Below are 26,533 nucleotides of genomic sequence, written 5' to 3'. Positions count from 1 at the left end.
CTCCAACAAGTGGACTTCCAGAAGTCCTGGTGGCTACCAGTGTAAACCTAGGAACGGCCACAAACCAAGCCAAGCAGCGAAGTGTACTCCAAATAAGTTGATTCAAATTGTCCATATCCTTGTACTCCATACCACTTCCAAATCAACATCCCCAGCAGCAGCTTCCCTAAGAGGCTGTCACAGTAAAACCACAGAGGGTTCCGGCAATCAGGAATCCACAGGTAAATCTGTAGCACCACAGGAGCAGCACAGACAAAAACAAGTTCTGACATTAAGAGAGTATTTGCAAGACCATGCAAAAAGAGAGCTAATTTTCTTTTTTTTTTAAAAAAGAGGACTGTATTTCTGCATTACTGTTACGCCAACGTGTTATGTATCAGAACCAGAATCAGAAACCAGCCAACATTAGTTTGCTACACTAATGGAAATTCAACATTTGAGGCTGTTGAGGAACTAAGTCCCTGAAGTTGAGATGTTTTTGTGATCACATTAAAAAACAAGAAACTGTATCAGAAAAGACTATTTGACACTTTTTGGCTGAGGTCACCACCTAATATAACACCGTTCAGCATTGTTAGAGGAATCATTTCAGGAACATAAGCAAGCCCAGATAACAGCAGAAAGATGAAAAGTGGAAGAATGTAGGTGAATGCTGCACATAAGTTCATGAGAGATGAAGTAACACTCGACTAATTCAGGAAATGAAGACATTGTTTTTAAAAGCTCTTCAGTACCCATCACTTGACTTCTGTTGCCTCAGGAAATAAAAAGTACAAGGCAAGATACAACAGGGAGCTGTGAGCTTCACAATCTTAAGTTGAGCTGAAAAAAAAATTGTATTTAAGGAGACCTCACCCTTTCTTCAGAAAGTAAAGCAAGTCCAAACACCTTTTTTGGCCAAACAAGATAAAGACAGCTTTTTCCTGGGAAATGTCTTGGCATGACATCAAGTTGAAAGAATTTTATACACTGATATCAGAAGTTTAGCCAGCTTAAAAGCCAGATATTCTAAAGCCAAAGAGCAAAGCAAAGTTTCCACATGTAACTTAGGAAAGATGTTGAAATATATTCCCCACCACCATCTTCTTTTCTTCAAAGTAGATTTTTATAGGCCTTTTAGACTTGGATATGTAAACATTTGTTCACAAGAAGGAATTTCAATCCTACAAAACACCACAGAAGTCTACAAGATACATCCCACAACGAGAAGTAATCTGCTTGGCAGTAGCATTTCCTTGAATTAAAACAAAGGTACACAGTAGATTACATTCTTCAGCTAGAGACTCGAATGCAACTGCAAAAACAGATGTTAATTTTCCCTGTATCTCCATTAGATGGAACTAATGTAGCATCAAATGTGTTATTTCTGACAGAAGACAAATAGATCACAACTCATCAGCTAAATGCACACACCCATCATTCTGCCACAAAACTTTCAGCTCAAGCAGGCACAGGCCCCACGTGCAATAAGCACTTGAATTAACTGATACAAAAACTACCACCAAAGAGCGGCCTCTTCTCAGAAATTTATACTTAAAAAAGCATTAACTTACTATAAAATACTGGAACATTCCTAGGACATCAGAGAATGCTGTGGGGCTGTGGGTTTGACAGGTATATAATCTTCCATGAACGTCCATCGATTTCACTCCAACCTCTAAACTTCCCCCAAAAAGCTCCCCAAGAACTCAAGAATTGTGGAAAAGACTTGTGAAAAACACCACCATCACTGTATCTCCCTTCAGTACTTCCAGCCTCTTTCCCTTTTCCAAGCAGAACAGCAGAGTGGGGTAAAGCAGAGCTTGGAATCTCCATCACCATAGCTAAATACACCCAAAACCAGAACTCAATTTTTTATTTTTGCTTTACATTTCCAAGCAGCTCCCATTTGATACCATGGTAAACTGAACGATTAATGAAATTATTTGCTCTCTTTAACTTGATGTTTACATCAATAAGCATTCAAATACAGAGTCTTAAATAAACTACTGTAACAACAATATTGATGCTTCTAATAAAGACTGACAAGAAGAGCTCAACCCAAAGGCATTATTAAGTAGTTCAGTATTTTGCAGTTTGCCTAATCAATCAGTTTTGGCTTAGCAGAACATTCACCAAAAAATCAAAATAAACCAAAATAAGAGAAAACTGACTTCTATTTCCAGTTCAACTGCTGACTGACAGATCTCAAGGAAGCCTTTCCTTTTTCAACAGTCTTCTGCCTAGACAGGGGGGAATTATGCTTACTTACCACAGAGAAAGCTGAGATTTGAGAAGCATAAAGTGCTGCAGAGAAAGAAATACAGCTGCTGAGTACTATTATTCCACAGAAAAAGAAAGAAAACTGGTTATTTTAAACAAGAAGTTTATTTAAACAACAAGACGTTTTACTTGAAGGGAAAACTATCTAGGACTTTTTTTTCCTTTTTTTTTTAAAGAGTAATTTACCCCTACTTAGACAGAGATTGCTCTACATGTAACAGCTACGTACAAAAAAGTTATAAAATTGCCCTTGGTTTTACAATGATAAAAGAAAAACATTGAAATTATCCAATCAAACAAGGTATGCAAGGTTTTTGTTTTTGAACAGTGAGAGCAAAATAACTTACTGGAATATAAAGATAACTCGGCTTATTCTGTGATTCTGTAAAAGTAGAAGGAGCATGCCACTAACGGAGAGAGGGGCATTTTCACAGAACCAGTTTGTTTTCCCACCCCATCTCCATTAAATGTTGATCAAAACATACCATTGGCCATTTAGTTAAAAAAAAATATGCATTATGCCTGTGCACATCACCAGTTACTTTATGTACAATAAAAGGAATAAGAAAAAAAATCAGAGAGAAGAGAGAAAACTATACTGCAGTAGTCAGGATGTGGCTGAACCAAGTCTCATTTTCCTAATTGTGAAGTGTTGCCTGTGGGAGCACAGTTCTGGAGAGGAAAGTAGCAGGTTCTTTTTTGTGTGTTTGTTTTAGTAAACTCCTCCTGTTTGCTGCTGGAACACATCAATTGTATCTTCATCCTCCATTTCCAACTACAGCAGAAAAAAGAAAAAAGGGCTTTCAACTCTTCTCACATCTCTACAGCAGCCTGGGTTGTTCTTACAGTTCGTGACTTTATGTTTACTTTTTATGCAACTTAACCAGAGAAGCCCCACTCCCCTCCACCACCACCCTTTTGTACATTTAACAAAACTCACTAAAGTCAAAACCAAAGAAACTGCACAGAAAAAAAATGCCAATTGATAACTGTTGACCCAGAATGAATTCTAGTACTAACTTCAGGGTACACTGTGTGACTCCTAAGAAACTGATTTATAACATTTGATTTCTGTTGCCTGCTTTGCCCTTGCACCTTTGTTCTCCTATTTACTCCCTCAGTTTACCTTAAAACATTGCCACAATTCCAGTTGGCTGCTGCTGCTCAAATGGCTACAGCAATGGGGAAGCAGCCTGGAATTAAAGCCTCTGCCCAACCAGGCAGTAAAACCAAGGATCAGTAAGCACAAAAATTAAAAGTACTTGGCATGTAACCATGTAAAACTGCCAGTGAAGAACAGCAATACTTCATTAATATCATTCTCTTTTTTCACCCTAAGTTTTACAGTTGATATTCCTGGGATGTTAACGGCACCTACTGATAAAATCTGTACCAAAACTGGAGCTGCTATAACTAATTCAAGTTATATTTCTAAACAGACTCAGTTATATTTCTAAACAGACTGGTCTATGCCATTTACCACAGTTATAACAGACTGGTCTAAGCTTAAGCAAAAGACGAATGGAAAAGAAAACTCATCCTGTTGCCTCAATTATCAGTATTGCAAATTAAAAAGTTGCATACACTGGGCCACAAGAGGCACAATCTTTGAAGCAACAGCTCGGAAAATTCAGAACTGAAAACTGAAGTCCCTTATTTCATTACAAGTGGTTCTGAACAGCAGATAAAACTATCACTTAGACAGGCTGATTAAACACAGCTTCATGGAGCAGGACAGAAAAATGCTCCAGGGCCACAGGGAACCATTCTGTTCTTGGAATGGCCTTCTTTCAAACACTTACAGAAAACCCAAACTTCACCATCTTCATCAATTCCATGCTACTGAAACAGTTTCAGATCACAAACAACAGAAATTACTTTTGTATTACAAATGCAAGCTTGCAAACAGGATCCCTCTGATAACATCCTGGCAAGCTTTTTTATAAAAAATAAAGCCATTGCTTCAAGAAAAACTCAATTCTTAACTTACCATCCTTGTCTCAGAGCCATGAATCAATAAAGTGAAAGTTTTACAGGGCTCACCATCTGTACACTGTACTTAATTTTTCTGTTTTATTACTACAGTGATACAGATTTATTATTCAAAACACCACAAGTCCTGGATTCCATTTCTAATTATCCTAAAGTAGTTACACCAAAATAATGGTAAAAAAGATCCAGTTCTATCAGTAATATACACATATACATACATATTTAATAGGAAACAGAAGCATCAACTCCTGCAGCAAATTTCAAATAGTTCTTTAGCCTTGCTTGTGCGGTTTACCTGTGCAGGTGTGTCTGTTTCATTAATTGGCTGCCCATCGAACCGGAATCTGATTTGCCTCATTGACAACCCCTGGACAAAGAGAAACAACACAAAGGGAAATAAACCTGGTGTTAAAGTTCTCAGTAGTTTACTCTTGAACTTGTTAGTGAATTGCAGCACCATCATTAAAAGCCACCAGAGATTCCATCCTTCCCTCATGCCCTGACTTTTAGGCATTTCACTCCAAATCCCTGCAATCTGTTTTGTATTAAACACTGCATTGTGTCCAACAATTCATGAGAAGCAACAGTGCCCCCACTGACTAAGTTAAAATAAAGCCATTTCTGAACACCCCAAAGGCCAGCAGGTTTACTGTGCTTTTGAGTAATTCACTTAAGAACTAGGTGCAACACTCTGGGTAATAAATGTCCAACAATGACACCCAACTCTCCTTTTTGATCTTCTCCAAAAACAAAGGTATTCTAAAATATTTCTTCCAAAAATGCAACAACGAAATTAGTCTGCAGCAGCAAAGAGTAAAAAATGGGAACTTTTTAACCTCCAATTCCTATTATAAAGAAATCTATGTATCAAGTTTTTCCATGCACAGATGGAAAAAATAAAGGAATTTTCTACTTCCAGAAATTAGCCAGTATTTTGGATAAGCATTTCTACCACCACACAACACTCATTTTACTGACCTCTTCCATCCCTAAAAGAGTATCTCTCATCCCCACCCGAGCCAACAGACTGAAAAATGTAACTTGGGAGTAACAACTAACCTCTCCTACTGATAACATCAGCTCCACAATCACCAGTGAGTGTTTGAAGGTATTTTACAGCACCATGCATTCTGCAAAGGCAGGTCAGAGACATCTGGGGATACAAACCTCCTTTCCAATTCTATCCATTCTCTCCAGAGTATCTAACTATCCAAGAGCCCAATCTGGTTTTGAAGGCAATCCAATGGATTGCAGGGTCGTGCTTTGGCATCTCTGAGTTAGAAGAGAAGCCTCCATTCAGCCTGGCAAGAGCGGATGTCACACACAACAGAAAACAATGTAGTAATTATTTCTGAGGAGTAGATTTGTCAGGAAAAATATTTTAATAAATGTGAGTAAACTTTTTTTTATTAACTTTATGGTTCACAGCAAAATGCCTTCTCCAGCATGATCAGGACACTGCAGCATTCACTCAGAACATCATCTGGTCTAAGGAAGTGTGTGGCTCAGTCTCATGGCAGCAACACATTTCTGCACAGCAACATTTGCTCTGAGCCCTTTGCTCTGACATTGTGTTTCTTGAAACATGTATTTCCTATTCCCAGAGTGTTGTTTTTTTCCAGGTTCATAACAACTTTATGAGCTAAATAAATGTTAGCTGAAAACATACTGAAAAACTGTCCTTTGGTGAGTTTAGTGTCCACAAAACATGAAGTATGGTCCATGGATGATTTTTTCACCACTTAATCACAAATAGTCTTGATCTTCTCAACAGGTCAGTCAAATTTAGTTACTTCCATTTTAGATCTACTACACACAACACATGATTATCATCCTTTATAGCTGCTAAGTTCTCTATCACCTCTCCAAAATTAAGGATTTAAGTTCGGGTGTACTAGTTAGGTAAATAAATACATGAAAAAAATCTAACTTTTAGAGACATGCAGAACAAATGGGTTATGGGTTTTTTTGTTCGAAAGCATGCAGCAAAATTTCAGAAGTAAGCACCTAAAGACAAATCCACATCCACAAAAATATTCTTTGGATACTTCGTAGCTTAAAACTAAGATCAGAAAAAATGTCTCCCATTCTCAAGATTTACCGATGTTTTTCCTCCAGTTGATACCTGGGTTAGTTTTGTTTTGTTTTTTGTTTATTGTTTTGGTGGGGTTTTTTTTGTTGGTTTTTTTGTTTTTTTTTTTTGCTGGCTTTGGTTTGGTTTTTCTTTAAACAGAGTAAACATTTTGGCAATCTAAGACAATTTGGAATATTACTTGGAATATTACTTTTGCTTGCTTAAAAGTAACTAAGGATGAATGATACTTTAAAATTTTTTTATGCCAGGACTTCATAGACAACCAATCCTCAAATTCCCTGAAAGACAGATATAACTGTACTCTATGACTGGAAAAAGCAACACAGTGATTTGCAAAATAGAACAAGAGTTTATATGACTGAGGTAGGAAAAACAAACTCACAGCTTCCAACATTCACTAATTTCTCTGCAGAACACTCATACAAGAACACATTCACATGTTCAGCAAGAGCTAATTTTTCCTGTCTTTACTTTTATTCTGTTGTGGCACAGGGCAAACCAAAGAGGTTTTACCCCTCTCTATGTGAATCACAGGGGTTTTTCCTGGTGATGAAATAGCTGCACCAGTATCTTATACTGACTTTATTGTATGTAATAGTATCCTTGAGTATTTATGCTTTAAAAAAATTAAAAATTCACTAATTCTGAACACTTTTGTAGAGGTAGAACTTTTTGAAGGCAGATAGTCACTAAAAAATATCGCAGATAACAGAGACAAAATTTCCCAAATCAGGAGCTTCAGAAGGAAGAGCTCCATAGCTCAACTTGAACAGGTGTTTTTAAAACTTGCAATAGCTGCCTGCAGCCTCACAGACTGGCTACAGCTGCCACCACATCAGCAAATACATGGGGTGTGTGTCTCTCAGAAGATTCATTTGTCAGCCAGGACACAAGAGAAAAAACAAAGCTCATCATTAAATGTACAAGCTCCTTCTCAAGGTATCTTCTCAGTACAATTAAGCTAATAAATCAGAAGCCAATGACCAGTCCAAGAAGTCACTCAGAGCTATAAAAATCCCTGATTATCACTTAACTCTCTCTCCCCTAAGTTCATCCCAAATCCACCCTTTCCACACGAATATTTCTGAGCATTAGAGCAGCAGTTACCTCCCAGAAGCCTCCACCTATAAATACAGATTTCATAAATGACAACAGATCTTTATTTCACCCATTTCCTGCCACAACCCTCTCAGTCCACCCTGTAACAGAGCCCAAGGACAGCACTTTACAGCACAATTAGTTTCTGTTCCATCTCTATCATTTTGTGTATTTACTTAAGTTTTAAGACTTCAACTGTTTTCCTCTATCCCTGTGGAGAGCAGCTCTCCCCCAGACACCGTTCTCCTGAGATCATACCTGTCGTTCACAATAGGCTTTCATTAGTTTACTAAGTGGTGTGTGCCTCTTAATCTTAAACTGCACCACAGACCCATCTTGCCCTGCCACCTTCAGATTAATGTGGTCATTGTTTTCAGTCTTCACTCCTTCCTGTGGAGGAAATAAAAGAAAAAAAAAATAACCAACACTTTTTAAAAAAGGTATGAAACAAGAAGTTCACATTTTACCGAAGTGCAACAGGTTATTGAAAAGGAGGAAATAAAGATATTAAAGCTGTTTACTGACTTGAAACCTTGAATTAGGGAATAAAGGTCAGCACTTTTCAGTTGAAAATTTAAAGGAAAAAAGCCACATACAAAAAAAAAATCTGATATTAGCTGTCATTCTGTAGACTGGAAATTTAGCAATGAAGAACGACCACCAGGCCAGGCATTCAAAACAGATTAAAAAAAAAAAGTTATTTCTATCAAAAGCACAACAATATGCAACACCAGTGTTCCCACTGAATGGAATTAAGTTACCCATGTTATTACTATGATCTGTTATAACTGTGCTCCCAACCAGCAGCAAGGCTCTTTCTCATTGCACCTCAAACTTTTTCCTACCGTTTGATGTCCTTATTAAAAAAAACTTTGCAGATACTTTAAAGGGCCATGTTTCAAACGGTGATAAAACCTGAAACAGGCCAGGTCTTCTCCTTCAGAAAATGTTTAAAAAAACTCCACATCAAGCAGCCCGACCCTCCCGGAGCGGAAAACTGCGGAGGATCAACTTCCAGCTCCGTCCCTCGTGTTCGGGCCGGGCCTCAGGGCAGAGGGCCGGGGATCGGGGCTGTCCCGCCCCGGGGCTCTCCGGCACCCCCAGTTCCAGCTTTGTTTTCGCTCTTTGCTGGGAGCCGGGTCCCGCCATGTGTCAGCCCGCGCGCGGCCCCGCGCCCTCCGCCACTTCGAACTCGGTTTGAAAATAGTGTGGGGGAGGAAAAAAAAAAAGGAAGGAAGGGTGAGAGGAAAAAAAAAAAAAAAAGGCCAAGGAAGAAAAAAAAAAGGGAAAAAAAAAAGCCAACCCCCCGGCGGCGGCCTCTGTTAATTCCTGCCGTGCGGAGCGGAGCCCCCGCGGCCCCCCCGGCCCCGAGCGGGGCCAGAGGCGGCACAAAGGGGCCGGAGCCGTGCGGGGACCGTGAGGGCAGCGGCTGCCGAGGCAGCCGGCGGGGATGCTGCGGCCGCGGAGGAGGAGGAGGAGGAGGAAGGCAGCAGCAACCGCCTCCAGACCTGCCTCTCTCCCCGCGGAGGGCGGGAAGGCGGCCCGGGCTCGCTCCCCCTCTCCCCGGGGATCCCCCGCCCGCCCCGGGAGCCGCGGCCTCGGCCCCCCCCACCCGCGCAGGAAAATGGCGCGCAAAGGCGGCGCGGGGGCTGCGGGCCGGGGCCGCCGCCTGAGGGGCCGAGCGCGACGGCGGGAGCTGCGGAGCGCGCCGGCCTCACCTTGGGCTTCTCGTCGGCCATGGCGAGTCGGCGATGCGGGGGCGGCTCGGAGCGCGCACAAAGGGGGGGCAGAGCCGGCCGAGCGCGGCGGAGAGAAGGAGAGAGAGGGACACAGAGAGAGGGGAAGGCGGGGGGGCCCGGGAGCGCGCACGTACGGGGCAAGGCGCGGCCCCGCGGCTGTGCGTGCGCGCACCCGCCGCGCTCTCCCCTCCCCCCCGGGCGCGTTCCCGCCGCCCATTGGGTCCCGGCGCGCGGGGAGGGGGCGGAGCCAGGCCCGGGCTGGGGGGGTGAGGCAGGAGGGAGGGGGAAGGGGCGGTGGAGGGAGCGTGCGCGCGCCCCGCGGCCGTTACATAACGCGGCGGCGGCGGCGGGAGGGGAGGGGTGCGCGCGCGCCCGCGGCCGCGCTGCCCGCGCGCTGCGTGCGCGCGCCTCTGCCCCGCCCCGCGCGGCGGGCATTGTCCTTCGCAAAATGGCCGCCGGGCCGCCCTCCGTGCCCCGCACCGCGCCTCGCACCGTGCCCTGCACCGTGCCCTTCCCGAACAGAAGTTCCCCTGCCAGCCCCAGCATCCTTGGCCCCCTCAAATCTTAAGTGCCCTCAAATCTCCTCAAAGCCGCTGGGCCGCCTGCCACAGCCCCTTCAGTGCCCCTTCAGGGCCTCACACGGCGTTCTTTGCACACACCTTCCTGGACAAACGGGCAGCCCAGGGAGGTGCTGAGTCTCTGTCCGTGGAGGTGTTTAAAGGAAGAGTGGACGTGGCACTCAGTGCCATGGTCTGGTTGACAAGGTGGTTTTGGGGCACAGGTTGAACTTGCTGATCTCAGAGACCTTTTCTGACCTCGTTGAAGCTGTGGTTCTCCCTCGTCTCTGCCTCATCAAATCTCTCCCTCCTGCTTGTGCCCCTCACTGTGGTATGGAGGACAATGATGGCGTGGCAGATCCCCAAAACCCTGGGCTGTCCCTGTGAGGAGGGGTTATCCTGGGAGAGATGCCATGTCTTGTGAGGGAACTGAGCACCTGCAGCCCCCCAACAATTACTCTACATGAATCAGAGCCACCAATGATGTAATTTCTTAAAGTTCATTCCATGGAAGGGAGGAGGAAATTCTCAATAACTCCAGAGATTTCACAGGTTCACACAAAACAGTTCCTGTGCCTTTTATCATCAGCATTACACTTGCCACCAGCATTTGTCAAATGCTTCTCTACATCACATAGATGGAAGAGAAACATCACAAAAACAATCCCTGTTGATCCCCCAGGGATGGATTTTCCAAGTGAGCATCACTCCACACTGGTGCTGCTCCATGTGGGAGCACTCTGAGTCATGACACCAAGGTAGTCGAGTGGTCACACACCCCCTGCTCCTGGCAGGACAAAACTTTCTGCGCCATTTCAGAGATGTTCCTTGTCCAGAATAAATTGCTCACATAGTGAAATATTGACTGAAGAGAAACTTCACTTACAGGCAGAGCTGCAGACTTGATTTTCACTGTTAGTTCTGGTCCCTCTGCTCTGCTTTTGTCATGTTACTTCACATTCCAGCTCTCTCCTTCTGAGCACAGATTGGATTTTTCCTGCCATTTTCTGGAAATTGCAGAAGAGTAACACCAACTGGGGAGAGGAAGCTGAAACCAAGCCTTTATCCAAGTCCCCATTTAATAAAATGGCACAGCCATGAGGCAGGAGGATGTCCCAGGCAGCCACCTGAGCTTCCACAAAACATGAGCAGTGGTCTTTTACAATCCCTTGTAGTCCAAAATTTAGCCTGAAATTTCATAGAACCTTTTAGTATCTTCCTCCCGAAGAGTCTTAGTGAGTAAATTCTGAAAAAACCCCAGACACAGACATGTTCAGTTTCACCCAAGAAGGCAAGAGATGCTGTTTCAAATTGTGACTGCGATTCAAACAGATCATCCTCTGTGCTCTGCTTTCCACTCCTACCTGTGTCAATTTACTTGATTTATCATCAAAAGATCAATCAGTTGATCCTGCCTATTTTCTCTGTGTTTAATTACTCATGCTATTATGTTTCTATTTGTTTAAGGTACTGGGAGGTGAGAAGCACCCTGGCTGGGAAGACCATGTACTTCTACCCAAATCCCCCTTCATGTCTGATGCCTCAGGCTTCTATGATCTCCCTTCTTCTTTCATTTGAGCTCTGAAAAGCAATGGCCAACTTGGTTTGGACCTTCTCAAGTCTATCATCACCACTAAGAAGTAGAACTACTAGTGAGAAAAAGGAAATAAAGCACCTTAATCCCCACCCTTTTATCTCATCCAGAGCTTTTTAAAGCAAAACTACAAACCCATGGGATACTTCTGAGAACTAAAGCTGAGTTGTGATTCCCAATGGACCTTAAGTTCTATTTTTACAGATGATGCAACGTCACAGAGAAGTGTGGAAGGGCATCATGGGGCTTGATGGTCCTGTTGTATTTTGTTCTTGTCACTCTTCCCCCTCCCTCCTTGAAGATCCCTGTGCTGCAGGCCCAGGAGGAGGATTTTTTTGGGAAGATGGGATGAAACTGGCCAAGGCCTGAGCGTGGCATCAAAGAACTGAAGGCAGGAATGGCACCAAGTGAGACACATATTAAGGCAGCATCACAAATAGAACAAGTGTGCTAAAAAAGACAGGAAAATACTCTAGAATTTGTGAGAACATATGGGAGTTAGATGTGCTCAGAAAAGCTGAAAATGGCTTCAGCTGCACCAGCACTGGTCTCACCACCAATCAAACAGATCCCAAATCACAGAGCAGGTTTATACAAACCTCATCTCTGTGTGGCTTTTCTTTTTACATAGCAACGGAGGAAACTGAGAAACTGGAGCTGACAATAATCAGTGCTAAAACCTGCAAAGGAACTGGCCAGAGAGCAGCACTGGGAGTGAGCAGCGGGGGGAGAAGCCACACTGGGAACTACAAAGGCCCCACTCCTGCAGGGTCCGGGCTGCAGCAGAGGGGAGCAAAGCAAAGCTTTTTGTCCCTCTGAGCTCCTCCTCTTCAATGCACCAAGCTGAAGGGAACTGAATGGGGAAGCGTCACAGTGAGAATTCCTGAGAAATTCCATCTCTGGGAGAAAAAAATTCCACGTGCTGTTTCTTAAAATATTTCCATACTTTGTTTCATTCTTGTACTGCAATTTTATAAGGAAGAAATCTAGATTTTGCAGAGCTCTTTGGCTTAATTCTCCGCCCTCTGATGGAGAGGGTAGGGAACACAGGCATTCCATATATATGCTCTTCATGCTGGGATTTTAAAACATCCTGTTTTGTGACAGCAAAGCAGCTGCAGGCAGAAGGTGTGTGCTCCTGCACATCAGCAAGCATTAGCCTACAAAACCTACTCCAGCCCCTTTAAAACTGGGTGTTATTTTGCACTTGAGTCCAAGGCAAGAACTGAAAGCACACAGTAATTTGGAGGTGTGAGTGAGTGCGTTGGGTTACTGGCTCAGACCCTGCAGGTCTGAGTGCTTTACTCAGGCTTTGCTTTTCATTAATTCTGGCTTAGCCCTGGGAATAGAAAATACCTTTTCCCTGCAGCCCTGCCTGTGCTGTGCCTTCCCTGTTCATGATGCTGATCATCCCCTCTGTTCCCAAAATAGCTTCCAAACCTCCTATTTCAGAAGGTGGTAACTCCTATCCTCATCAGACTTTTTTCTTTTTCTTTTTCTCCTGACTGTAAACCACACAATTTCTCTTTGCTTCCCTTGCTGGACCCACAGCCCATACCCCAAAGCCTTTCTGAGCAATGTGAAGTTCCATGCTGACATGGAAATTCCCAATTCTGCTCAATTATATGGACTGGAGAGGCACAGAAGCCTCCTTGAGAGGTGAGCAGGAAGGTTTCCCTTCTAGGTATGAGCAGAGCTCCAGCCAGTGTTCAAGAGGACTAAAAAAATGTCAAGATTTCATACTAAAACTCACCTTTCCCAAGATGATTTCCACAGGAATCATCCATTTAAGAACAACAGATGCTGCGGATATGAAAAGCCACAGACCTTTTTAGGGAGTGAGCAAAATGGACGCTGTGTGCCAAGAGACAGCAGGAAAGGATCAAAGAGTTCCAGCTTTCAGTGTCTCTTCACACAGATGGACCTGGGAGCAGCAGAGGACACTGTCCCACTCCTAGATCCACCTCCCACACGGTGGATCTCTACACAGTATTACATGGATATTCTAAATATATTCTGCCACTCACAAGAAAGTGCTGCAGTTATAAAAGCAGCACCTTAGCCTTGAGGAACAATGGCAAGAGGCCTTGTACTCCTGGGTTTTCAGGTATCCAGTTTTGATTTGCATCTAGAGCCTTTTAGTGATGTGTGGAATGGTATTCTGGATCTAGGAAGGCCCACTAACATCCTCAGAAGTCTGCAGCACAGAGCAGCACCATTGTGTAAGACAATAGGTGAATTTGACTTTGTACAGCAGAAATTAAAATACAGGCACATCTTCAAATAACAAAACACAGGCCCTTACCCATGATAAACAGTGAGGGGTTTAAAATTGATGAGTCTTCAGTTTCTCAAGCAGCTTTCAGAATGTTTAATTTGTTCTACCTGCAAAAATTCATTCCTTCTGAGCTGAGCAGACACCACTTCCTTTTCTCAGCATGACTGGTTACATGACATGCTCTTCCCAGAGATAACTGCTGGCTTTATTTTTATTGGAAATGATGGATGCAGCAACTGATAAGTAAAAAAGGTCAATCTAGCCATGGAGTGTTGCAGCATTTGTCATACAAGGACAGCAAATTATTTACATTATCTTGAAAAGTTAATTTTTAGTGAGCGTCCTGGGACTGGTTCCAGCTGTAGGACCAACAAAACTGCACTGCTAATACTTGTCTTAAAAAATATATTGCTGAAGAACTTGCTTATTGGCTAGCACAGGCAAAAAGTGAGGAGTACACAGAAGTGGGGAGGAGAGCAGAATGGAAGGAGAGGAGCAGCATGCTGTTGGTGTTTTATCACACCAGGTTATTGAGTTGAATGCCATGGTAGGTGAGCTCTCAGTGTTAACAGAAAGGTGATGAGCCTCCAGCAGCCTCAGAAGGCACCTCTGTCCAGTGTCCAGGGGATATTAACTTCCTCCTGGACCCTGAGTGAACGAGTGAGTGAGGCACAGTAGCTGTTCTTCCTGCTTCGATCCTGCTTCATTACAAGTCCTTCCCCAGCCTGCAGGCAACTCACTGAAGTCAGAGCACATAATTTGATTTGTCAGCTTTATCAATGCCCAAGAGCTCCAGAGAGCATCACCTTCAACATCCCAGAGGTTTCTCACCCTGCACGTGTTTGACATGCATAAAGAAATAGGAGACATGGGTTGTTACACAGCAATCAGTCAATGAAATGAGCATGATAACAGCACTGTGCTAGTGACTGTGCACTTGGACAGAGATCAGACAGGGTGCGGGGTCTTCCTCACTGGAGATATTCCAGAATTGTCTGGACACAACCCAGTGCCATGCACTCTGAGATCAGCCTGCTGGAGCAGGGAATTTGGACCTGAGTTTGTGATCCTTCCAACTTGACCTATTCGGTGAATCTGTGAACGCTAACTGACCAACTACATCACTGCAGTACAAACCTGGGGCCAGCAATGCTCCCACCCAGCCCTGAATCTGTCCTGACAAGAAAATAAGGCAGATTGTGATTTGGTGGCATCCATCCATCCATCCATCCATCCATCCATCCATCCATCCATCCATCCATCCATCCATCCATCTATTCCATTCCATTCCATTCCATTCCATTCCATTCCATTCCATTCCATTCCATCCCATCCCATCCCATCCCATCCCATCCCATCCCATCCCATCCCTCCATTCCCCACAGCCCGCTCGGAGCAATCCACGCCCGCCTCGGCCCTCAGGGAGGTGGCTCGGGCAGGGGCGGAGCGGGGTCCGTCCCGCCCCGGCGGGGCCTCGGGAACGGGCGGCGCTTCCGGGGCGAGCGGTGGTGCCTGCCCTGAGCCGGCGGAGACCCGCGGTCGCTGCCTGTCCCCTCCCGTCCCCGGGCGGCGCCTCCGCCGGGGCAGCAGCGGCCGGGCCGGGCGGGGGCTCGGGGCGCGCAGGCGGCGGCGCGGGCAGCCCGGAGGGGCCTCCGGAGCCGCGGCGGGCGGGAGCGGGAGCGGGAGCAGCGCGGCCGCCGCCATGGACGAGCCGGACACGGAGCCGCCGCTCGTGGTGCGGGATGGGCGGGCAGGGCAAGGCCAGGGGCTGCGGGCGGTGCGGGGCTGCGGGCCGTGCGGGGCTGCGGGCGGTGCGGGGCAGGGACGCCGCTGACGGACACCGTGCCCCCACAGGTGGTGCCGGGCGCGGACCCGTCGGCCCGGCAGCTCTGCTTCGCCTGGGGCCCCGCGGAGGTGCTGGTGTGCGAGACCCTGTTCGGCCGCGCAGGTGGGTTCCGCTCCCCAGCTCTCATGCCCATCCCGCTCCCCACGCCTGTCCGCTCCCCACGCCTGTCCGCTCCCCATGCCCGTCCCGCTCCCCATGCCCGTCCCGCTCCCCATGCCCGTCCCGCTCCCCATGCCCATCCCGCTCCCCACGCCTGTCCGCTCCCCATGCCCATCCCGATTCTGGGTTGAGGACAGCGCGGGCGCTACTGCCCGGGCGCTGACGGGCTCTGTTGCAGGTACCGGGGATGGAGCACCGAGTTCCTCCCGCGTCTTCGTGGTTCGCAGGGATCAGGACATTTACATCCACACCCTGCGGAAACTCTTCAACGAGTCGCACGGGATTTTCATGGGGCTGCAGCGGAGCGAGGAGGAACTGGCGGGGAAGTCGCGGAAGGCGCAGTGAGTGGATGGGGAGAGTGGGAGGCAGCGGCTGCCCCTTCTCCAGCCGGGGGCCAGCGCCACGGGCTGCTAAACGCCTCCGGTGAGGCAAGTGCCGTTGGCCAGGCTGCTTTTACCAGCTCTGGAATCAGCAGTGGGGCAGGTAGAATGACCGTTTTGGGGGGATTTTACAAATCAAGGCTCGGATCCTTCCAATAACTACGCTGGTAGAGTGTGGCACAGTCACTGATTCCAGATGGATCCACCCAGGTACTGGGAGTTGCTACCGCAGAGAAACTTGCAAGGCTGTAGGGGACATAACACTAAAACTCCAACAGCTCCCTCCAACCAAAGTCTTTTTGTGTTTGGCAGATTGGTTCAAGTGAGTAAAAACTACCGGTCAGTGATAAGAGCCTGCATGGAGGACATGCACCAGGCAGCTGGTAAGTCTGTTTGTTTGTTCTCTTACTGCAGGGAAAGGAAACACCGGTTGCAATTATGAAAGTAGGATTGTAATGGTAACTTATTGCAACTGCTGTACAATAGCATGTGTAGGTTTCAGTAATTACCAGGACTTTGTTTCCATGCTGGAGATTTCCAAGTTGGTTTGTAAATCTGGTCACGGACTGGTTTTTTCCCACTATGTTGTAACTGATTTTCTGGGGACTTGCAGCCTTTTCGTATCTCATGTGGCAGATATATGGAAAACTATCAAAGCTCAGAAGCAACTCTCAAATGTAAATATGTTCCTATTTGACTTTCCTTGTTTTTCCCTCAGTTTCAACCCGGGACCCTGCCCTGCAAGGCCAGTACAGCACTCAGGTAAGTCCTGTCAGGTTGAATGTGGATTACTGGCTGGTGAATTCACTAGGCCACCACTGTGGCATCAGGCACTTCAGATATAACTCTGCCTTGTGTATAAAATAAAGTTCATGACCAAGAATAAATGGAAATAAATAGTTAATTCCTGTACTTCTCAAACAATAAAGATGCCCAACACCTCAATTTGCTGCCATGTCGTAAACACATTTGCTGTTGTAGATGTTATGTTTTCTTGTCATCCCAAAGCTGACAAGAACAGTTTCAGAAAGAAACAGACTTGCTGTGTGGTGTTTCACCTCTCAAACTCTAAGATTCCAATCAGCTGCATCTGAGCCTCTATTCACTGTGTTCACAGTGAGCTGTCAGATCCACGGGAGTGTTCTGGGAGGAGCAGAGTGCTCACACCAGTTTTGTCCTAGCAGCTATAGTGATGTTGCTTCATTGGGTGCTCTTTCTTCCTTTGATGTTTGTATTGAGTCTTAAAAGTGCAGAAAGGCTGAAAATAAGACCAGTTAGGTTGCTCACTGGTGACAGATTATTGCTGCATTTCATTACACAGTGTTAGTGTTTTCTGCCCAAAAAAAGTGTGAAATTTTGGTATGTGTCTTTTAATTTTTATGTCTGAACTGTCAGTATGATATTTCTCTGTAAGAACTGATTGCTGTGGACAGCAGATGCCTTTGTGTGGTTAAAAAACCCAACTGGAATAATGACTAGCTCTGAAACTTGGCCCTGCTTTCCTTCAGGTTTCCATTCTCTCTGCAATGGAGCTGATCTGGAACCTGTGTGAGATTCTGTTTGTGGAAGCAGCTACAGGTGAGCCATGAACTATCCTCGTGTAAAGACTGATGGGGGTTTGTTCTTTGCATATTTATTTGTTTAAAATGTATATCATATTCACTGTGTCATAGTTTGATGTTTTAGAGATATGCAGAGTGTCAATAAGCCTTTTAATACCCCTTCTGCCTCAGTTAATTGTCTTGTTTATATTGAATTATGTCAAGCAATTCAATTTGCCTTCTACTTTTCTTCCTCACTCTGATGTAAATTGTTTCTTTGTCAGAAAGATTGTAAAGAGAAGGGATATCAAAAGTTGGTGCCAATCTATTTTATTTATAAGCTTAAACATCTCTTTAAACATCAAATGTGTCGATGCCAGTTGACATTTACACAGCTCTGATACAACTCCTTTAGGTTGCCATTTTTGAAGTCAGTCTGTTTACATTGGCATTTTAAAGTAGAAAATAATTTTTGAAGGAAATAATATTATGCAAACAAATGTGCTACTTACACAGTCCCAGAATTCAGAAGAGATTCACAAATTACAGATTACTTAACCTAAATTAATCACCTAGTGCCAAATTTCTTCCTCATATTCAGTTAGTAATAACGAAACGATGCTAAAATAAACAGAAATATTCTGTTTGTCTCTTGGCATTACATGATTTTTGATCTGGATCACTCACTTTTTATTTTTTCCAAGTTTGGGTTTTCTACTGGACCGTGTTGCCCCAGGAAAACCTTCCAGAGGCTGGGTGCTCCCAGGGCCTCTTTGCTTAAGGAACTCTGTAATTTGGGGGTGGCAGGTAGAAATCCAGTCAGTAAATCTCATCTAGTGATATCAAACTGTGACGAAATGTGTGAGAGCAGTTTGGGAACAACCCCTGGGAACTGACAGAGGGAAATCTGTCTGCACAGCTGGGCCCCTCCTGCTGCGCCTCCTGGACTGGGTGCGGCTCCACGTGTGTGACGTGGACAGCATGGTCCGGGAAGTTCTGAGCAGTGAGAGTCCATCCAAACACAAGCTCTTCTGGAACGTGGTGAGTATCACCACCTGGAAGATTCTTAAACAACAGGAATTCGTGTCTGTGCTTTCCTTCCTCTTCCTTGCTGGACACAATGCCTCATTGCTGTCTGCCTGTGTAGGCTTTAGGATGAAGCCATTCTCATTCCCATCTTCATCCTTCATGGCCCATAGAGGTCAAGCCTTACACTGTTACTTGAATTAGCAGTGCCTACAGTTTAAACATTTTAACTCCACTTCCCTTGCCTGAATTACAGGTTAAAATGCCCCTATGATCCCTTTCCTGGGCACTCCATAATCCTGCCCAGTGTGGAGCTCATGGACAGGGGGTTTTTGCAGGTGGATGTCTTTGTGCTCCAAGGCCGGATGGATGAAGCACGGCACCTGCTCTCCAAGGAAGCCAGTGCCAATCCCGCATCCATGAACATGTACAAAATCTTGGATGACTTGATGAAGAAGATGCCTGTGCCCAGTGTATGTACAAAGTGTGTTTTTTCATGTAGTTTGTTGGGAAAAGCCACCTGGTTGTGTCCCCTGTAACAGTTTGTTAGAACATCTCTTACTCCTTTACAGTAACAATATTTGTGTTCTTGAATTGCCCAAAGACCCAACAATTCAGATAAAAGTCTGTTGGGTGGCACATCAACACAGAAAGATGACAGGCAGCCTCATGTTTAGCTTTTTATCAGGAGTGATTGTACATTTGGCCCAAAAGCCTAGTGTGATTTGACTTGGTGTTTCCTTTATTTCATGTATTCCTTTATTCCCTCTGCTCAGCTTGGCAACACCCAGACTCTGACAGAGCTGGAACTGAAGTGGCAGCACTGGCACGAGGAATGTCAACGGTATCTACAGGATGGAACTTTTGCTTCCAATCCCCACATGGAGTCCATCTGCAAGGTGTGTTTTTGCTGAGAACAGAGGAAACTTTGGACTTAAGTATTGAATCTATCCTTGTGGATTTCAGGAACCCAGTGTAGCCATAAGTAACTTTAATATGTCTCTTGTCCTCTGTTGATGGTTTGCCAGCCTGGGTAGTTGGGTTTCTCTCCCTGTCCAAGGTCCTAAGGCTGATTTGGAAACTGAGCTGTGAGAAAGATTTTTGTTACGTAATTTTGAATAAATCCTCACCTTTGCAGAACAAGAGTAATGCCTCTGGAGAGCTGGAGTGCAGCTGTGCCCATCACTGAGTGTGCAGCATTCCTGCTGTGTTTTTGTCCCATTAGATCCTGCTGGGAGATGAGGATGCCATTTTGGAGAAGAAGGAGCTCATGACCACCTGGTATCACTTCCTCGTCACCCGGCTCCTGTATTCCCACCCGACAGTGAAGCCGATGGAGCTGCGTTTCTATGCACAGGTAGGAAATAAAATATTCTAATATTCTCCACTGTTTCAGGCACAAAAAGAAAGAAAAACTTACTACACTGAAAGAAAAACATAGGGGAAAGTCTTACAGCAACTAGATGCCTGTAAGATGTTATCTGGAGTTTGTAAAAGGACTGGGAGAGTGATAAAGCTGACAAATAATTGTTGAAGACCCATTTTTCAATGGGTCACTTCTCAGTGTCATAACATTGCCAGTCTTGTTCCTGCAAATTGTTATCCCAGTCCCCTATGCTAAAATGAGGAAAATTCCTTTTTGTTAATGTGTTCAACCTCTATGACCTCTTATTTCCTATAAAATAACTGCTACATCCAAACAATGTCTTGCTTCTGCATTTATGTCTTGTCATCTCATTCCACAGTCTAGTATGGACCTCTTCCTGGGTGGAGAGAGCAGCCCTGAGCCTCTAGACATGATTTTAATGGCAGCCTTTGAATTTGAGATGCATCAAGTGATCAAGGAATGCAGGTTGAGTTTTAAGGGTTTTTTTAAGGGATTCTCTAGTTCTACAGTATTCCTTCTGTGAATTTGGGGCGGGGGTATGGGTACAGAGCCCTGATCATCCTTGCAAAGAATTTCGCAAAAATACGTGAAGCTGGCAGCAATTAAAAGTATTCCATTAGGTCTGGGACATTGCAGCCAGACCTTGGACTGTAACAGAGCTGTGTATTGGTAAGAAATGCCTGTGGAAAACGTGACACAGTCCCTGGCAGTGTTAGGCTTAGTTTTTTCTTTTGCTTCAAACACAGCATTGTCCTGAGCAACTGGTGGTTTGTGGCTCATCTGACTGACCTGTTGGATCACTGCAAACTCCTGCAGTCTCATAATCTCTAGTAAGTATTTATTTGCATTATTTGAATAAAGCTGATTAAGATAACCCAGAGAGGAAAAAACAAAACCAAAAGAAAACATGCTGCAGAAATTTTGTGTAAATTTACTTGTGAAATAAAGTAATCACATTTTTCCAGTGAGATGCAAATAATAATACCTGAATATTTACTCTGTTTCCCTCCAGCTTTGGTTCAAATATGCGTGAATTCCTCCTGCTGGAGTATGCCTCAGGACTCTTCTCCCATCACAGGTATCACCTTTTGTTTTATTACTTATAGGACAGACTTAGACTGAGGCAGCCAAAACAAATAACTGCATGTTCATGAAGTAAAAGGGCAAAACTTAGAGCAGCCACTGTTAGAATTTCAGCAGAGGTGTCCCTCAGGGTTTGTACAAGATTGGCCCATTTCCCTTCCTAAATGGAGACAAAAGCTGTCTGTTAGAACTCTTCACACCCCATGACCTGGGCACAGCCACTCCTGCCACCTTGCAGAGTGCCTTGCACTGAAGCTCTTACCAAAGCTGCACATATTCCAAAGTTGTGGCATTCCAAAGTTATACTACAGGGAACTGGCATGAGGTAGAATGGAAAAGCCATTTCAGGACTGAATGCTAAGTTAATCACAGCTAACAGTTATTAATGCAGGCTCAGATTCTCCTTGGGGCTCTACTGTTGTGCTCATTGAAGATTCCTAGGGTTGGAATGGTGGTGATTTCTCCCCTCTCTCAGCCTATGGCAGCTGGGGGTGGATTACTTGGACCACTGCCCAGAGTTCGGCCGGGTGTACCTGGAGCTGCACATCGAGCGCATCCCCCTCAGCACGGAGCAGAAGGCCCTCAAGGTGCTGAGGATCTGTGAGCAGAGGCAGATGCATGAACAAGGTGGTGCATTTTCAGTCTCACTGTTTCTCAGTGCTCCAGCTGAACCCACTGACACTAATTCCTGCCCTCCTTTGTGTGCTCCCCCAGTGCGCAGCATCTGTAAGATCATGGCCATGAAGGCTCTGCGGAACAACCGCCTGGGCTCGGCCCTGTCCTGGAGCATCCGGGCCAAGGACGCGGCCTTTGCCACCCTCATCTCAGACCGGTGAGGCTGAGCAGCAGCTCCTGGCCTGGGGGGACGGGGAGGGTGGCTGCTGGGTCAGGGGCCAGGAAAGCTCCCACTGCTGCAGGTGGGGCCAGGCACCTTCTTCTGGACCAGAAAACAACACCCTTGGGTGCTGTCCCCTGCAGTACCCCCAGCTGTGCCTTCCCTGTGTTGTTTTCCTTCCTGACATCTAGAGACAAAACAGATTGATTTTATATGAGAGTCCAACCCCCTTAGACCTTACTTGGATAAACATTTCTTTCAACAGCTTCTGTCGTCTACCCTTCACTTGCTGTGACAGAGCTGTTTGATGGGCCAGACAGTGACCCAGGGGGCTGATTTGGGTGGAGTACAGTCCTTACCTGTGCTTTATTCAGCAGATTACTTATAATCAAGTTCACCTCACCTCCAAACAAGCCAGTAGGAGTCACTTAAGCTACATTTCTACTAAAAATCTCATTGTTTCTACTAAAAATTTGTATCAATGAGTGTCCCTGGCTTTGTTTGAGCCTCTCAAAATTCCTGACCTTTTCTGGAGTGGGAGGGTTGTTATCAAAGTGAGGACAATACTGACACTTGGCTCAGGCCTCAGCAAAAGCTCTGGCAACTCTTTGTGCTTTGTTATCTCTAACAATCCATGTCGTGTGGGTTTTGCTCATTGGAAATAGGCAGAGACCAGTCCCTGCATAGTTAGAGTATAATTTTGAAATTACACTCTGGGTAGGTGGCCAGACAACACTCTGTCTTCAACACTGACAAAATGAGTGGTAAGAGATTGCTAATCTGAGGTTTGGGGGGTTTTTTGTTTGTTATTTGAGGGAGTGGGAATCATTACATTTCCTTCAAAAGAAGGATAAAAAAAAATCACAGGAAGCAGCTCTGCAGAAAGCAGCATAATGGAGGCTGTAGCAAAACAGATGAAAAACTTTTAGCATTGTTTTTGTTCCTGCTGTTTATCAACTTTTTTTACACAGCAGAAAAACAGAGCTTTTGTTATCATCTGAGAGTGTTAGTTTTGCATCCACCAGCCTCAGCTTCCTGCCTGTCTTCCTTCATTTACTCCTTTTAAAAAATAGATCTCAACTACCACAGAATGCAGAAGAATCAATGAAGTGTCTGTTAAGTGTACATTACACCAGTTCCTTGGCCACTTCCAGAAACTTCTGAATCCCTTGGGGAGGTTGATTAAGATGGAACTGAGCTGTCCAGTCAAGGTTTCTGGGAGGGGATTAGCAGGCACAGAATGGATGTGGATGATGTCCTCCCCTCTAAGCTTTTATTATGTTCCACTTTCTCCCCAGATTCCTTAAGGACTATTGTGAAAAGGGGTGTTTCTCTGACCTGGACCTCATTGACAATCTGGGCCCGTCCATGCTGCTCAGTGACCGGCTCACATTCCTTGGTGAGAGCTGCCTACAGGTCCATGCTGCTCTGCTGTGGAGAACTCCATGGGATTACTTGGATTTATGCTTTCTTCCATCTGGCTGGCTCCTGGTTTAGTGATGAGGGGAAAGCAAATGGTGAATGTGGTTTGGGATGCAGCTTGTACACCAGGGGTGGCCTTTACCACTGCCTTCACACCAGGTCCCTGCTCTGCTCTGAGCAGGACAGGCCCAAGTCTTTTTCCAGACTGTATCACTACCTTGAGAGGCTCTGAAATACTAACAAATGCTGCCTTAGGGGGTTCATTGGAAGAGTAATCCACTGGTTTCAGTTATGTTTACCTTGTTATAATTTTACCAAGGTCTCCAGAGTCTCCAGTGTGTGGGTTCAGTGTGCCAGTCAAGCTCACTGGAACAAGAGCCCTCCCTGCCCTCTCACTGAGCACTTGTGCCAAGAGACAGTAAGGGCCTCCAGTTCATTTCCTTCAGGTACCACAGCTTCCTTCTCCTGCCTGGCACAAGGCAGGCTGTGGTAACCTGCCCCTCTGCCTGCAGCTGCTCTGTGGCCTTTGATTCAGGGACCAAAACAGGAAATTGATTTCTCCGATGCTGTGAGTAGGCCAGAATCTGATAGGAATTTGGAATAGCTTTCAGCATTGGACTGACTCCCCTCTACCTGATACCAGCCTTACAGGGAGGGTGAGCATGAGCTTTATCTGTTTCCACTTGGTCCAGCTTGCAAAACTGGAACTGATTTTCGTTCATTAAAGCTGATCCTGAACTAGGTCTAGAAGCTAAACATGACTTATCAAATTGGTAATCCCTCAGCTCTGCATGCCCAGCATCATCTGCTAACTGTCAGCCCCAGAGAAGCCTTTTCCCTTTCTGCTCTTTCTAAACAATCCTGAAAGGCCTGAAAATATTTCTGCCTATTTTTCCCTTAAGGTTTTTAGAACCTTTGGTTACCTTTGCTGGACAGCTTCCCCCTGTCTCTGCCTTGAGCTCAAGCATTAGTCAAGGTGAATCTGAATGGGAATCATTAACTTCCAGTATTGTGACAGTTTAGTGGATACAGAACGAGCCCCACTTCCATCCTCAGCCACTTCTGTCAAGCTGGATATTGATCTCACTAATTCTTAGCAAATGCAGAACTTTCCCTATTGACAGAGATTCCAGTTTCCATTTAAACAACCAAGGAAGACGGTGCAGCTTTTCAGACCTCCTGGTACTCTGTGACCTCAAAAAGGACATTTTCTCTGCTCTAAGCCACTGGTTCATTGCTCCCCTGCAGACACTCAGCCTGGGGCAGCAGCAGCCCTGACCAGTCTGATGCAAACCCTGAAGCTCACCCAGAACAGCAGCAGAGTGTGGCTGCCCTTTTAGGGAGGCTCTGTTGTCACCTTCCTTCATGCACCAGATTCCCAACCCAGAGGGGCTGCTTTGGGCTCATTTTGGCTGGGGGTGGTTCTTTGTGGGAGCAGAGGGATCTCCCAAGGCCCAGCTGCTGATGCCTCCTTTCTGCCACCCTGTGGCAGGGAAGTACCGGGAGTTCCACCGGCTCTACGGCGAGAAGCGGTTCGCGGAGGCGGCGCGGCTGCTGCTGACGCTGATGACGGCTCACATCGCTCCCTGCTCCTTCTGGATGACGCTGCTCACGGATGCGCTCCCGCTGCTGGAGCAGAAGGAGGTCAGGTCCTGCTCACACTGACACAGCCCCCAAGAGGGCCTCTTCTTTTTTCCTGACAAGGGAACTCAAAGTGGTGACCCTCCTTTCCCTACTCCTGCCAGGACCTGTCCATGGCAGTGCCAAGTGTCCCAGCAGTGGGAACATACAGGGACCCAGGAAGGGATAAATTGACTCTTTACTTTGGTTCCCTGCTGTTACAACAGCAGTGGAATTCATCTGCTCTGGTAATTTTAGCACACTCCGTGTTCAGCTCCTTTGGGTACTTGGCTTGAAGGTTGTTCCAGTGCTTCTAAGCACAGTTTTTCCTTCAAGATCCATCAAGAAAAGAATAATTCAGCAATTACAGACCCAGAGCAGTCACTTTGACTTCATAGCTGACCCCGCTTGGTGCAGGAGGTGGCACTAGAGACCTCCCAAAGTCACATCCAGCCTGAATTATCCTTGGATCTGTGATTTCAGGGGTCAGAATGGAGCTGTGGGAGTGTAAAAGCATTCTCTTCAACTGCACTATCTTCTCAGCCTGTGTGATGTCTCTAAATTTAATCTTCTTCAGTAAAAACTTTGATTTCCACAGGTCATATTTTCAGCAGAGCAGACTTACGAGTTGATGCGATGCCTGGAAGACCTGACAGCAGGGAATCCAGACAAGCAGAAATTCCAGGTAACCCTGTTCAGTTCTGAGGACAATTGGATAATGAAGCAAGGAGGGCCGTGGGAAGGGTCAGGGAGGGAAACTTTGCATTTATATTTCCTGGTGAGGTCATAAGAGAGGCACAGCCTAAGTCCCAGAGGCTGGCACAGTGGGTTCAGGGCAGTCAAATGAAGCATCAACAAGAGACTGTCACGAACCCAGTGCAGGAATGTTCCTACTCCTCATGTTCTGATGGTTTGCACTGGACCGTGATGCTTTTCCAAGATAAATAATTACACATTACGTGAGCAATGAAGAGCTGAGGTGTTGCCATCCAGCAGCTCTGGCTCTGAGCATTCCAGGCACAGAACAGGGAACTATTTGCTGCACATGCAAAGCCCTGTAGCATCCAGGGAATGAAAAGGCTTGGCAGTGCTGTCTTGGGTTGAGCTATGCAGGTTTTGCTCTGCTCAGGAGGTCCCTGTAACAGGTAAATACCTCTCACTGACCTGCATCTTCAATTTCCCAACCCTGAGACAGACCATGGCACCAGCTCATCGCTGTGTGCAGTCCCCTACCCCAGGCTCTGCTCCCTTGCAGGATGATGATGTTGAGACAACCAAAGTGGAAATGCTGAGACTCGCCCTTGCACGGAACCTCGCACGAGTCATCGTCAAAGAAGGCACCGTGGAAGGATCTTGAAGACTGCAGGGTGTTCCTCCTCCTCTGGGGCTTGCTGTACATAAACTGACTTTTTCTAAGAATAAATGTTTTGTTTTGCAGATTGCTAGGTCATTTGTTCTTGTCTTCCAAAAACAACTTTACATAAGCTTTTTTTTAACCTTTTATGAAGGACCTGCATCAAAATGTTACAGCTGCTTGTTCCAGCTTGGTCTGGTGAAGTGAGCCTTACTACAGCTTTTCCTTGGGTTTTATGTTGTCTTTGCCTATAACACCCAAAACT

The 26,533-nt window shown here is 45.7% G+C and overlaps 2 protein-coding genes across 3 annotated transcripts; one reads left to right on the top strand and one right to left on the bottom strand.

Annotated features, from left to right (window-relative positions):
- Positions 1–2,348: 2,348 nt before the first annotated feature.
- SUMO2 (small ubiquitin like modifier 2) lies at positions 2,349–9,443 on the bottom strand. Its single transcript, XM_054645244.2, has 4 exons — positions 9,166–9,443; positions 7,706–7,837; positions 4,550–4,621; positions 2,349–3,037 (listed from the first exon to the last, which is right to left on the bottom strand). Exons 1-4 carry the CDS (start codon positions 9,184–9,186, stop codon positions 2,975–2,977), a joined length of 288 nt encoding a protein of 95 aa, XP_054501219.1. The 5' UTR covers positions 9,187–9,443; the 3' UTR covers positions 2,349–2,974.
- A 934-nt stretch (positions 9,444–10,377) lies between these two features.
- Positions 10,378–26,353, top strand: NUP85 (nucleoporin 85). Of its 2 annotated transcripts, none has more exons than XM_077188138.1 (19): positions 10,378–13,444; positions 15,470–15,563; positions 15,799–15,961; positions 16,313–16,383; positions 16,719–16,762; positions 17,509–17,578; positions 18,461–18,582; positions 18,906–19,040; positions 19,344–19,466; positions 19,793–19,924; positions 20,313–20,419; positions 20,701–20,784; positions 20,967–21,032; positions 21,513–21,664; positions 21,752–21,869; positions 23,171–23,271; positions 24,787–24,938; positions 25,513–25,599; positions 26,170–26,353. In XM_077188138.1, the coding sequence occupies exons 1-19, from the start codon at positions 13,412–13,414 to the stop codon at positions 26,269–26,271; spliced, it is 1,956 nt and encodes a 651-aa protein (XP_077044253.1). In that variant the 5' UTR covers positions 10,378–13,411; the 3' UTR covers positions 26,272–26,353. The 2 variants fall into 2 exon arrangements, with proteins under 2 accessions (XP_077044253.1, XP_054500784.1); XM_054644809.2 differs by lacking the exon at positions 10,378–13,444 and adding an exon at positions 15,094–15,350.
- Positions 26,354–26,533: the final 180 nt, after the last annotated feature.

Source organism: Agelaius phoeniceus, chromosome 19 (assembly GCF_051311805.1).
Source record: "Agelaius phoeniceus isolate bAgePho1 chromosome 19, bAgePho1.hap1, whole genome shotgun sequence".
Lineage (NCBI taxonomy): Eukaryota > Metazoa > Chordata > Aves > Passeriformes > Icteridae > Agelaius > Agelaius phoeniceus.
Note: the sequence above shows the minus strand (reverse complement) of the source record. Positions and strands in the feature narration are given on the sequence as shown.

Coding starts and splice junctions, on each gene's coding strand:
- NUP85 (XM_077188138.1), top strand. CDS start 13,412: ATGGCAAGAGGCCTTGTACTCCTGGGTTTTCAG. Junction 16,763..17,508: donor AAGGCCAGTACAGCACTCAG/GTAAGTCCTGTC, acceptor GCTTTCCTTCAG/GTTTCCATTCTCTCTGCAAT. Junction 19,467..19,792: donor ACATGGAGTCCATCTGCAAG/GTGTGTTTTTGC, acceptor TTGTCCCATTAG/ATCCTGCTGGGAGATGAGGA.
- SUMO2 (XM_054645244.2), bottom strand. CDS start 9,186: ATGGCCGACGAGAAGCCCAAG. Junction 4,622..7,705: donor AAGCCTATTGTGAACGACAG/GTATGATCTCAG, acceptor CTCTTTGTCCAG/GGGTTGTCAATGAGGCAAAT. Junction 3,038..4,549: donor AAACAGACACACCTGCACAG/GTAAACCGCACA, acceptor TTTCTGCTGTAG/TTGGAAATGGAGGATGAAGA.